Raw genomic sequence first — 13,694 nt, 5'->3', positions numbered from 1 at the left:
CATAAGAATATGAATACGAATCACACAATGCCTTAGCATATAGATGCTAGACAATCGTGCTTATCATGTGAACAACAATATAACAACACATAGTCCTAGCATGTGAATACTAGACCGACTCATACTACACTATCATGTGAATCACATAACATCCAGGAATCCAAACTCTATCAACCATAGCCGGCTTGCATCTCACCTTCTATGATTCATAGAATCATCAAACAAGAAAGGGCAATATATCAAAGACAGGCATAAGTTCTTAGTCCCGTCGATAGTCACTCTGTAACTCGAGTCTATACCACGAGGTAGGGAAGGTAATCGAACCGGTATCTTGGCTCAGAGGTTCTATCAAAACATGGCCAAGACACAACACAACCCTAGCCTAAAATCTGCGCAGACCTAGACATGCGGATACACACCACCGCACCCAAGACCCACAATTTTTTTTCTAAAACAAAGTGAGTACCCTAAGGAGTCCACCAAAGGGTTGGCTAGTACTTAAGCTGACCACTTACTATCAAAATAAGTAACGAGGTCATGCCCCAACTTGGATATAAACCCACCAAGTCAGGAACACAGAGGCTATCAAGCAGTGAACATACACTCGTCAAAGACTATAATGACCTATCTATGATGAAGGCCGAAATACTCACCTAGGACCTAGTCCCAGCTAGTCCCAGCTTGAATACTTTAGCCCACACCACACAAGACAAGTAGGATACCCAATTCAGCTGACAATCCAACAATATCTCCATTATCAATAATATTGATAATGTAAGACTAAGTTAGTTAGTAGTTAAGACTAAGTTAGTTAGAAAGTTGTTATGCTGAGCTGTCAAGGTTGTTACAAGGAGTTAGGTTAGTTAGGTCGGTTAAAGTCTCATATATATACTCCCTCATTGTATTACAGAAATCACAACTTTCAGAATATAATTTCATACAATATTTTCTGCAATCATGTTATTGCATATGAGCTATATTTGATATGGTATCAATCACCTAAATTCGATTCCTGGTTACATTTACAAAGCTTCCGCATAAAATCCTTCATATCTTCAAACCTTCATACTCAAATCCTTCATATCTTCAAACCTTCATACTCAAATCCTTCACACCTTCATATCTTCATACCTACTTCATAAAGCCTTTACAATAATCATCCTTACTTTTCTTTAATTACTTCTAAAATTCCAAAACAAGAATCACGATGCCTGAAATAACTTCATCTGATTCCACTGGTAATGATTTTTATGACGATCCACTCTTTCTCTCAACTGCTGATCAGCCTACTTCTCACCTCACCACATTTCTATTTGATGGTTCAGATTTTCTTGGTTGGAAGCAGGAAGTTCTGATGGCTTTGGCTTCAAAGAATAAAGAGTCTTTTCTTGATGGTTCTACTACAAAGCCTGCACCAACTAATAAAAAGTACAGACAGTGGATAAGATGCGATTTAATGGTGATGCGTTGGGTCTTGAATTCTTTGGATAAAACAATCAGGGACAATTTGAAGTATGTCACATCTGCAAGTCAACTTTGGTCTGAGTTGTCTGAACGTTATGGACAGGCCAATTCCATTGAGATTTACCAGCTTACAAAGTCCATGGGTGATATCAGTCAGGGAAATTCTTCCTTGATGGAGTATTACAACAAGCTTAAGTCAAGTTGGGAGAATTTGGACAGTTTGGACCCTCTACCAAACTGTTCTTGTGGGAAGTGCAATTCTTGCACATGTTCTTTGTTCAAAAGGATGCAGGAGAGGGAGAATAACAGCAAGCTAATTCAATTTCTCATGGGTCTCAATGGTGGATATGATCATATCAGGACTCAGATTCTGTCTTTAGATCCACTACCATCAATCAACAAAGCACTAGGAATGCTTCAGAAGATTGAAAAACAGAAGCAAGTTGCTGAGTCAGTTGAAATCCTTACTGATACTACTGCTTATGCTTCATACAAGCATGGTGAAGGGTCAAAGAAAGCTTCTACTAGTGACACTAAGAAGTACTGCAGTCATTGTGATATGACTAATCACAATTTGGAAGACTGTTTCAGGGTACAAGAGTGTGCTTATTGTGGGAAATCTGGGCATAAAATTGAGAAGTGTTACAGGTTGGTTGGGTTTCCTGCAGACAAGAATAACAAAGGGAAAGGAAAGATGCCTAACAACAAGCAATTCAAGAAACCTAATACTTTCAAGAAGTCTGCAAACAATGTTGAGACTTGTGATGAGGATTCACCATTAGATGAATTTGTTGAAGAACAACTTAAAGAAGCTTTCACGTCTAAAGGGAATTCTGCACCAATTGATGCTGGAATGTTGGAGGGCTTGGTTACAACTGTCATTGATCAAGTCATGAAGAGAATGTCAGAGAATCAAGCAGGACCATCCTCTGCTAATTTTGCAGGTATAATGTCTGCTTCCCAAGTTAATTCTCTGAATAGCATCACTTATATGCATGATTGGATCATAGATACAGGAGCATCTGATCACATCACATATAATATTAAGTTGTTGCATAATGTCAGGAGATTAAAAGTTCCTATTTCTGTAGGTTTGCCTGATGGGACTGTCAAGTTTGTTTCTTTGATGGGTGATGTTAAGCTAACCACTGATATTGTGCTCAATAATGTTATGTTAATACCTGATTTTAGACAGAATTTACTTTCTGTTAGTAAACTCATTGATAACAACTGTTTGTCTGCTGTGTTTTCTTCAACCAAATGTGTTTTTCAGGACCATTCCAGTAAGAAAACAGTTTCTGTGGGAAGAAGGATAGGAGACTTATACAGATATCAGAATGTTCATAGTATAATAAAATCAGTCATCAAAACTGTACTGCTGAATGTAATAAATAAAGCAAAGAATGCTAAGGATTTTGATTCTAATACTAGCTTAGCTAATTCAATTTCTACAAATAATGTAAATAGTCAGATTGTTCATGACAGGCTTGGTCACATTGTGTAGACACCTCGTTTCCGCACCTCCCGCAAGCCACCCGGTGATGATTGGGCCGCATGTTTGATCCGCGGAACGATTTGTGACAGTTCGTAAGATTATCGTCAAGTGTTTGCTCAAATATTAATGTCGACCTCTTAGTTGTCATCTACGTCCTGAAACGGTCGTTTTGGCGATAATTAGAGTACATTTGAGTCCGGGTCAAAAACCGTCTCCATTTTCTCGATTTGTTAAATCCCGAGTCGAATGTTCGGAATGTTCCGGATATTTCTATTCCATATTTCATAAATTTTATCTTTTGGCAAATAATATCCCGTAATATTCAAAAGATAATCGAATTATTTCCGTCCTACCATAACTCAAACACGGAAATCTTTCTTGACAGGAGGAAACCTCCGGGAGCAGCACGCAGCAGGCGCCGCGCCTCTTCCAAGGGACGCGATGGGCTGCTGCGCCTCTTCCCAGCCCTTCTTTGCATGATTTACGTATCTTTTTTATATCTTTTCGAGATTCACTTCCAAAGAGTCTCCGAAACCCTATTCCTTCACGTGATTAGTATAAATAGGAGCTTTCGTTCCTCATATTTCTCACGCGAGTGTCCGCCCTTCTCTTCTCCCTTTGCATTCTAGACTTCGTTCTTACTAATTGGCGCCTACGTGCTTGGACTTCCGACCACGTAAGCTCGGATCTTTCCGGGTACCAGCCTCTCCGTTGCATGACCGACCAATTTGACCAACTACACCAATAATCAACTTAAATTAATCAATCGTTTTCCTCTTACGAGGGCACTTTCCTTGCATTCACGTCGAGCATTCACTAGTCGATTTTCTTAGTTCATCTCGTTCCGTCAACATGTAAGTCTGAGGGTGTATATTCCTCTTTTATTTATTGTATTTAATTTTCGTATCACCATTGTAAGGTTTATGTCGAAAACACCGTTGAAATCGATTTCTAAAACCGTGCTTTAAAAGTCTGTTTTTTTTGCGGATTTCCGAGAGATGACGGACGTCGAGAAAAAAGACGCAAAGAATCGCTGCGCCTCTTCGAAGGAGCGCAGTTCCTGCTGCGCCTCTCCGTGAGGCTGCCGCAGTTCCTGCTTCTTTTCTTCTTCTTCGTCTTCTGTAATTCGTGTGTTTTCTTATTTGTTTTAATATATTTGTTCTTTAATTCGTTCACATGATAGTTTAATAATCATATATAATTTATTCATTCATTATTAACATGTAATCATCATAAGTCCGACTTAAATCCCTTATAATCAATATTTGCGGGTTTTCGTTATTAACATTCAAACCCGGATTTTAGAGATTCAATTTGTTCATATTGGGTTTCTGAGATTCGTCATTGATATAGTTTTCACATGTTCATTGCTTATTCATTGTATATTCATCATATCTAAGATTAATTAGTTGATTTTTATAGAAGACTCATTCATTAACATCGTTCCTTCATGTAATTAATTCGTTTAATTCCGTCTTTTCCATGTTTTACTGTTTTTATGACTCATTCATATGTAATTAACCTGTTAAATCACTTTCATCCGAGTCAATTGTCGTAATCAATCCTTAAAATTACCAATTAACATTAACGATTTGCAGTTCCGGCTTCACAGCCAGAACTCACCCTTGGAACAGACGCAGCAACTGCTGCGCCTCTTCCAGAGGGCGCAGTCTCTGCTGCGCCTGTTCCAGGATGAATTCTGTCTCTGAACCCCATTTCTGTCTTGACCTATTTTGTTTAGCTTACGTATTAATCAACTATTATCCGTAATATCACTAATTTCTGTTCGTCTTTTATTAATTTTATTTCCTTTCATTCTTTTATTCCTTTTTTCTCAAATCATCCATTTTAAAGGTATTTTCGACATAAATCGCCTATTCCATTGTAATTATTGTAATTTTCATTATTGTAATTTATAATTATTGTATTTCTTTTATTCATTTGTATGTTTTTCACATGTAATTGAATTTAAATCCTACTTCGACATTAATTGTATGCTTAACTAATTGTTTCACCGACTTAGTCTAATCTTCACATGTTAGGATTAAAACTTGGATGTTGCATTGCATGCATATAGCCGACGATATATCAAGTACGAATAACTTCCCTAATCATTAGTAGAGGCCGCTATCGAGGCGGGCGGGATTAGGTGTTCGATCAAAAGAGCTTCCTAATACGTACCCTCACCCCTTACTCCAGATCTCCGTGAGCACCCGTGTTCATTGGCATCCACGAGAGTCATTCTAGACATAGAATGCTAAGGGTAACGATTGCTTAGTGTTCATGTCACTACTTTGTGTCTTGACATGACACGAGGTATTCGAACGGTTCCAATTTCCCATAAAAATTGGTGGCGACTCCATACAAAATGCAAACGCTTGTCCCTCGTTTCTCACCAAGCGCCCCCGTGGGCGGCCCGCTGTCCACGTTTGTCGACTCATTTGGGATATACACTTACGTGTAGCAAGGGTGAAACTTGAACAAGGTTAGGGAATAAGTTTGTACAAGACAATTGTCGGTTTTCATAACTCGGTCTTCTTAGACCGTTTAATTCGGCTTTCCTAGGCCCAACCCAACCCATTCGACCAATCGTCCCGTCTAAACGGTCCTAATTCTTATTTGGGCCTAAGGATGGATAGCGATTGACGTCATCCATACCATGATGCTTACTCTTGTTTGTATCAAGGGCCTTCACTACTTGAGGAAATGGACTAGGAATCGGCCTTACTCTTGTTTGGCACGAGCCTCTCCACAGACTTTGGGTTTGATGGTTCGGTATGGCAACCCACCCTTTAAACCAAAACCCTTTTAAATGCACTCAGCATCCCGTTATAATGCTTGTATAAATATGTAAACCTTACGTGATCACCATTTCTAAACAAAACCATGACGAATTTTCAAAAATTCAAAATCCTTATTTTCAAACAAAATTTCGAAAAAAATAGGCCTTTAATTAGCGCAAAATCCGGTCAAAACTCTGTCCGTTTGTCAAGTCAAAATTCGGGCCACAAGCCCATTTCAAAACCTCACTTCGAGTCCACTCCTACAACTACACTACAGTTGACTAGGACACACATTTTCAAAGACCTTGTCTTTCTTCAAAACTCACTCAACACAAGTGGCACACACCCACTTCACGAGTCAAAGCTTTTCCTCTTTTAGTAAGTGTGATAGAATGGTCGATCGTGTTTTGATTCGTCGCCGATCTCTTATCCAGTTTCCAAGATGCCTGGGTCAAGTGGTGAAACGAACCTCCAGCAAATTCAAGAAAGTAATGATCGAATCCTGGCCGCGATAACCCAAATGCAAATCACTCAAGAACAAACCTATGACCGCCTTGAACTTATCGAAGGCCGTATCTTTGATGTGGAGGGAAAGCTGCCTCCCCCCAAAAGTGGAGTACTACAATTTTCCGATGACGAGTCTAAAGATGAGAATCCTGTCCTAGGAACAACCGCGGCTGAGAAAAGACTCCAATACCTAGAGGAGCAATTGATGTACCTTAAGGGGGATGACATTTACAGGGAGAACAATCGCAAGTATGAAGCCGTCAATTCCAAATTGCCCACTAACTTTAGCATGACGGATATCCCTAAGTTTAAAGGACATGAGAACCCTTTGAACCACATCCGCGCCTTCAAGGACTTAACTGTACTAGGGACACGAATTGAAGATGACATCCGCAAAGGACTCTTGTCCAAAACGGTAGGTCGAGGATATCAAGGGTCCACGAGTCGTTCATACGGCTCTACTAGCAAGACCGGCGAAGTTAACCTTCTCGAGCCATCCAAGAAAACTAGCCCACCAAGGAAGTTCACAAACCTTGGGGATACGTACTCCAACGCTCTAAAAAGGCTAATGAAGCAAGGTAAACTCCAACCCATTGGACCTACTCCCGAACCTGAAAAGAAGTCCAAATTCTGGGATGAAAACTCCTACTGTGAATACCATAAGGGCAAAGGGCACGACACAGAAAAATGCTACAAGTTGAAACACGTGCTTCAAGATATGATCGAAGATGGTCGACTCCCAATTCCACCAGGAGGTAAGCCCAACAACACTCAGAATCCTCTTGGAGTTCTAGTGATTACAAGTGACGAATCTACCCTAGATTGCTCACACCTTATTTCTCCCACCGAAAATGAAATTCATGCAATTGAGAAAGAAAGGCTCTACTCTACCATCTCCCCTACCATTTCCGACTTCATCGCATGGGCAAGGAGTGTAGATAGACAAGTGTGGGAACTAGAAAACATGGTAACGGCCTTACGCGATCCCAATGCAACGCCTAAAGAACGTGTACCATTGGTCTTCTCTCAAAATGCTACTATGCAAGAAGTAGTCGCCGTGGTTGATAAACTAGTTGATCAAATCATACAACTAGAAAGTGATATCATGAGAATGAAGGAACTAGCTGCAATCAATGGGGTTTGGGCCGATGACGATGAAGACGAATACCTCATTGAAAACTCCTTAGTCAAAGAGATAGTCCAAAATGGTGAAGACCAAGACGTGGATCACCTAACTCGTTCGGGTCGCCCATATCAAAGCACTACTCAAAACGGTCCAACCAATGTCATCACACCAAATGACAACGAAGACGACCCCACTGATCATTTGCTCAAGCAATTACAGAAAACCAAGGCTGATCTTTCAGTCTGGCAACTAGTGGCAAGCTCATTTCCGCATCGCCAAGCTTTACTGCAAGCTTTGGCCAAATTGAATGTAGCGCATAACTCTACTCCCGAAGATGTAGTCAACTTGGTCTTCCAAGAATCACCGAGGTTAAGTAATCCTATTACTTTCTCAGATGAAGACTTGCCACCTTTTGGCGCTAGTCACAACCTTGCTCTATACATCACTGTCATTTGTCTAAAGAAGAATGTGCCAATGACTTTGGTAGATGATGGCTCCGCGGTCAACGTCATACCCCTCAAAACGGCATACAAACTAGGCATGAAGGAGTCGGATTGGACTCCCACCAATCAAGGTGTACGCGCATATGATGGTACACGACGAAAAGTAGTCGGACTTGCTAGCCTAACCATAGCCACGGGGCCAATCGAGCGAAAAGTCAACTTCCAAATAGTGGACATCGAAGCTTCATTCAACATACTTCTGGGAAGGCCTTGGATTCACGCTTCCAAAGCGGTAACATCCACCCTTCACCAAAAGATCAAGATCCCACTAAATGGCAAAGTTGTGACGATCACCTCATCACCCATCAAGGCAATAATTGAGAAACAATCAAACAATCAAGTCCTTGCGGATCCCATATACGAACTTGGGGGCTTCCAAAGCGTGAACGTCATAGAAAGTGAGTTGGCACCCTTATACTATAATCCCTACTCCAACTTGGTGGTCAACCACATGCTCAAGTCTCAGGGATACTTCCCTGGAATGCCTTTGAACCCAATCCGGAAGAACACCTTCGCACCATACAAGAAAGGCAACTCGACAAGGATACCACTTGGACTAGGATACAAACCCACAACTGAAGAAGTTCTCGAAATGCTCGCTCAAGTCCAAAATCGCAAGTACGTGGGAGTCCAAATGAGGCCATATCTCCCCACTTTAAATGGATACTTCGTTCAAGAAGGAAGTTCAGAACTCTTCCATGGATTTCCCGAACCTTGTCATTATCTTGAGAGGAAGTTAGCCGGAATCGAGATCTTTCACGATTGCTACTTCATTCCTCCAGAAACGGTTCCTACCGTCAAAACCCGTCAAGCACCTTGCTTCGACGAACAAGCTGTTAGCCTATTATTTGGAGAAGACCGATTCATTAGGGCCGCGCAGGATGAGATCATTACTATGATACTTCAGGACGATCGCTTCAACCCCACCGCGTTGATCACAGAAATCGACACAAAGCAGCAGAAAGGATTGAGAAAATCTATCAAATGGACCAACAACCAAGGAAGACTCTTCAAGCTCACTACTGGAGAAGGAGAGATGTTCAAAGTAGAGCCAGAAGACGACGAGTTCGAGTCGGAGTTGGAGTCGGAGTCAGAGTCGGAGTCTAGAGAAGTCATTAGAGAGTCTACTCCTGTTGTCATCCCCACTCCCTTCGTTTCTCCTTGCCTAGCATCGAGTAGTCACGGTAGTTCGGGGAATGCCCCAATTACTGTTCCTTTGCCGCCACTGACCATGGATCAGTTGGCTTCTTTGTTTCAACTTTACTCAAATCTTAATATGAATAAATCAGGTTCTGCTTACTCTCTGTGTTCTTTCGAGTGCAATTCTGTTTACGATGATACTGAGGATGACCAAGACCCAGACTTGACCGAAATACCTCCCTACGTAGCCAATTAAATATTACAGGAAGGGGAAGGGGGACCAGTAATAGAGGACACCGAACCCATCAACGTAGGAACCGAATTAGAACCCAAAGAACTTAGGATAGGGACTACCTTGAGCTCTACCGAAAGGGCCGATTTCATAGACCTCCTAAATGAATTCAAAGACGTTTTCGCTTGGTCCTACAAAGACATGCCAGGGATCGACAGGGATATCGCCGAGCATAAGATTCCGATTAAGCCGGGTTTCAAACCTGTGAAACAGAAACTTCGACGAATGAGAACAGAATGGGCTCTAAAGATTAAGGAAGAAGTTGATAAGCAATTCAAAGCCGGGTTCATCAAAGTTTCCGAGTACTCTGACTGGGTAGCCAACATAGTACCCGTACCCAAAAAGGATGGGAGAATCCGTGTTTGTGTTGACTTCAGGGACTTGAACAAAGCAAGTCCGAAAGATGATTTCCCTCTACCTCACATTGACATATTGGTGGACAATACTGCAGACCACGCATTACTATCCTTCATGGATGGGTATGCGGGTTATAACCAAATCAAGATGGCCATGGAAGATATGCACAAGACCGCTTTCGTCACCCAATGGGGAACATATTGCTATACAGTAATGCCATTCGGATTGATCAACGCCGGAGCTACATACCAACGCACCGCAACTACACTCCTACATGACATGATGCACAAAGAAGTCGAGGTATATATAGATGACATGATCGTCAAATCCAAAGAAAGAGAGGGACACATTGCAAACCTTCGCAAGTTCTTCGCAAGGCTACGAAAGTACAACATGAGACTCAATCCTCAGAAATGCACATTCGGGGTAACATCCGGAAAACTCCTAGGATATGTCGTTAGCCAACGCGGTATAGAAATAGATCCCTCAAAAATCAAAGCTCTGATCGAAATGCCACAACCTCAAACAGAAAAAGAGGTCAGGGGATTCCTGGGAAAGGTACAATACATAAGCCGATTCATATCGAAACTTACCATGATTTGCGAGCCTATCTTCAAGAAACTCAAGAAAACAGACCACACCATGTGGGATGATGATTGTCAAAAGGCGTTTGACTGAATCAAGGAGATATTGGCTAAACCACCAGTGCTCATGCCACCACAACGAGATCAACCTCTTGGTTTATATCTCACAAGAATCGAAACCGCCATGGGTGCTATCTTTGGCTCAAACTGTAGGAAGTGAAGAAAGAGCTATTTACTATCTAAGTAAGAAGTTCTTGGAATATGAGTGCAAATACTCGCAACTCGAAAAGACATGCCTCGCTCTTGTGTGGGCAACGAAGAAGCTACGTCACTACATGCTTAGCTACTCCGTCAAGATATATTCCAAAATGGATCCAGTCAAATACCTCTTCGAGAAACCCGTCCTCAACGGACGTCTTGCAAGGTGGACTCTGATGCTCTCAGAATTTGACCTCAAATATGTGCCACTAAAAGTCATAAAAGGTCGCGCCGTCGCCGAATTCTTCGCAGAAAATCCTATCAACGACGCGCAAACCATAGACACTTGGTCATTTCCCGACGAGGATATACTTCAAACAGACGTAGACTCGTGGGACTTATACTTTGATGGGGCATCAAATTTAAGAGGATTCGGAATAGGAGTGTTGCTCATTTCTCCTGAAGGTGAGCATACACCAATCGCTGTCAAACTCGACTTCGAGGTGACAAACAACGCTGTAGAGTATGAAGCTTGTCTCATTGGACTACAAGCGGCAGTAAGCTTAGGCATCAAAAACCTCCGAGTACATGGGGATTCATCACTGATCATCAATCAAGTTACAGGGTCCTGGAAAATCCGAAGCGAAAGCCTCGCACCCTATCAGGCCAGGATAGACCAAGTGGCTCAATTCTTTGATCACGTAACCTACTTGCACCTACCTCGAGAGGAAAATCAATTTGCAGACGCTCTTGCGAAACTCGCATCTTTGATAAGTATATCAGATCACATGGTGGAAATGCCTTTGTGTATCGAACGACGGTCAGAGCCGGCCTATGTCCATCAAATCACCGATGAAGAAGAAATCGCACAGGAACCCTGGTTCCAAGCGATCCTGAATTTCAAGCTTAATGGTACCTATCCACCGGATATGGACAAAAGGGGACAACGTGCTATACGCCTACTAGCTTCTCAATACGTCCTGATGCAAGGAGAGTTGTACAAAAGAACACCTCTTGGTGTAGTCCTACGTTGCCTTGATCATTCACAGGCACGAAAGGTGATGGAAGAAGTCCACGACGGAGAATGCGGTCCTCACATGAGCGGGCCCATGATGGCAAAGAAAATCACACGCTTAGGATATTATTGGACCACAATGGAATCCGATTGCATCAAATACGTGAGACATTGCCACAACTGCCAAATCTTCGGGAATGTACAACACGTACCTCCTTCGTTGCTATACACGATGACATCTCCTTGGCCATTCTCTGCATGGGGAATTGACATAATCGGGAAGGTAACCCCAGCCGGAACAGGAGGTCACTGTTTCATTCTAGTAGCAATTGACTATTTCACCAAGTGGGTAGAAGCAGCTTCTTACACCGCTCTTACGGCTAAAAATGTGGCAAAATTCATACAGAACAACATCATCTGTCGATATGGTTGCCCGCATGAGATCATCAGTGATAATGGGTCACACTTCCAAGCTGAAACCGAGCAATTGCTAGCCAAATACAAGATTAAGCATCACCACTCTTCGCCCTATAGACCACAGAATAACGGCGCGGTAGAGGCGGCAAACAAGAACGTTGTCACAATTCTCAAGAAAATGACTGACAACTATAGAGATTGGCCAAGCAAGATACCCTTTGCTTTATGGGGATATCGTACATCAGTTAGGACGCCCACTGGGGCTACTCCTTTCTATTTGACCTATGGCATGGAGGCCGTACAACCAGTCGAGCTAGAAATACCATCCTTGCGTATTCTACTCGAAAGTCAAATCCCTGAAGCCGATTGGAAGAGGGATAGATATGAAGAACTCATCCTCCTGGATGAACGTAGGCTACGCGCCTTACATAATGTCCAAACATATCAAGCACGTATCAAACGAGCTTTCAACAAAAGAGTTAGGCCAAGAAATATCAAAGAAGGAGACTTAGTACTCAAATCGGTTAGAGCTCTTTTACCGGTCGACCCAAGGGGAAAATTCAAACCTAATTGGGCCGGACCATACCTAGTCAAATCCATACTCCCAGGAGGTGCGGTTAGGATCACAGACCTAGATGGGAATGAGTTTTCGAACCCCACAAACCTTGACCAACTAAAACGATACTATGCCTAGAATAGGACAAAAAACGCGCCTCGCGTAAACCCATGTGTCGCTCTTGTGGCACTAAATGAACGGCCCCTGGCCAAGCTGAAACAAGCTAAGTGTCACTATGCTCTTGCATCTTGACAAGATTGTCATCCTCATATCATCAAATAAACTAAATTCGCACCTTGAGAGCAAAAGCTCATGCTTATTTTCTATGTTCATTACAAGCTCTTGCTTCGAACAATTATTCTTTTACATTTACTCGAACTACGCGCAAGGGTTTGATTTCGCTTTTTTAAGTGAATACGTAGGCAGTCCTTCACCGGATTCAACCCGCTATACCTAAAATGTAAATAGAAGGACATTTGCATTGCATTTGAAATTCGACAAGAATAATAAAAGAAAATCACAGCGGTTTCTTAACCATTCAACCTTTTTTATTCCTTTCATTTTCTAATAATAATAGTACGCTACATAATAAAATAGAATAGGCTAGGATTCTAAAAATCCCTCCCTTTTATTACAACAATAATAATAATACTCAAATAATAAATAAGGACTCGGGCTATTCCTCCATCTTTCCCTTGCCCTTGTCATTCTTGTCATACTTCTTGTCACGACCTCGAGCCGGGCGCTCTTGCACCACTTCAGACCTAATCACCAACGGTCTTTCTCGAGGCCTGACTCTCCCATTCTTGCCAACCACCATTTCCGCAACAGGAGTAGTCTTTGATTTCTTGAAGGATGGATGACCGAAATCCGCTTCTTCTTCTTCTCCTTCGTCGGATGCTTCTCCTTCTCTTTCTCTCCCTCGCGCACCTTGTAGTCGATGGGCTCGCGTTTCCTCGATCTCTCGCGTTCTTCCGAAGTTGCGGCCTTTCTCCACCTCGGATAGGAATCGACACCCACAAAGCATTGGCGGAGAAGCTCAAGAACCACATGTTCCTTTGGGCCCATTTGATAGCCCACTCCCTTCGGCTCTCGGTGGTAAGCGCTACACGATCAGCCTCGGAACGGTATCAAGCCTCGGGATAGTCTGCTTCAGCCCAACCTGCCTCATCAATCTCTCCGGAAAGATGCATACCATGAACTCCAATCCCGGAATGCGCACGGACCTAGTGGGATCCAAAGAAGACACTCCAGTGA

At 42.4% G+C, this 13,694-nt stretch overlaps 1 protein-coding gene across 1 annotated transcript; it reads left to right on the top strand.

The window, feature by feature from the left end:
* Positions 1-1,207: 1,207 nt before the first annotated feature.
* On the top strand, positions 1,208-2,968 carry LOC141641347 (uncharacterized). The gene has a single exon (XM_074450013.1). The coding sequence runs from the start codon at positions 1,208-1,210 to the stop codon at positions 2,966-2,968; it is 1,761 nt and encodes a 586-aa protein (XP_074306114.1).
* Positions 2,969-13,694: the final 10,726 nt, after the last annotated feature.

This window comes from Silene latifolia, chromosome 2 (assembly GCF_048544455.1).
Source record: "Silene latifolia isolate original U9 population chromosome 2, ASM4854445v1, whole genome shotgun sequence".
Lineage (NCBI taxonomy): Eukaryota > Viridiplantae > Streptophyta > Magnoliopsida > Caryophyllales > Caryophyllaceae > Silene > Silene latifolia.
The sequence above is the reverse complement of the archived record's forward strand: the minus strand, read 5'-3'. Positions and strand labels throughout refer to the sequence as shown.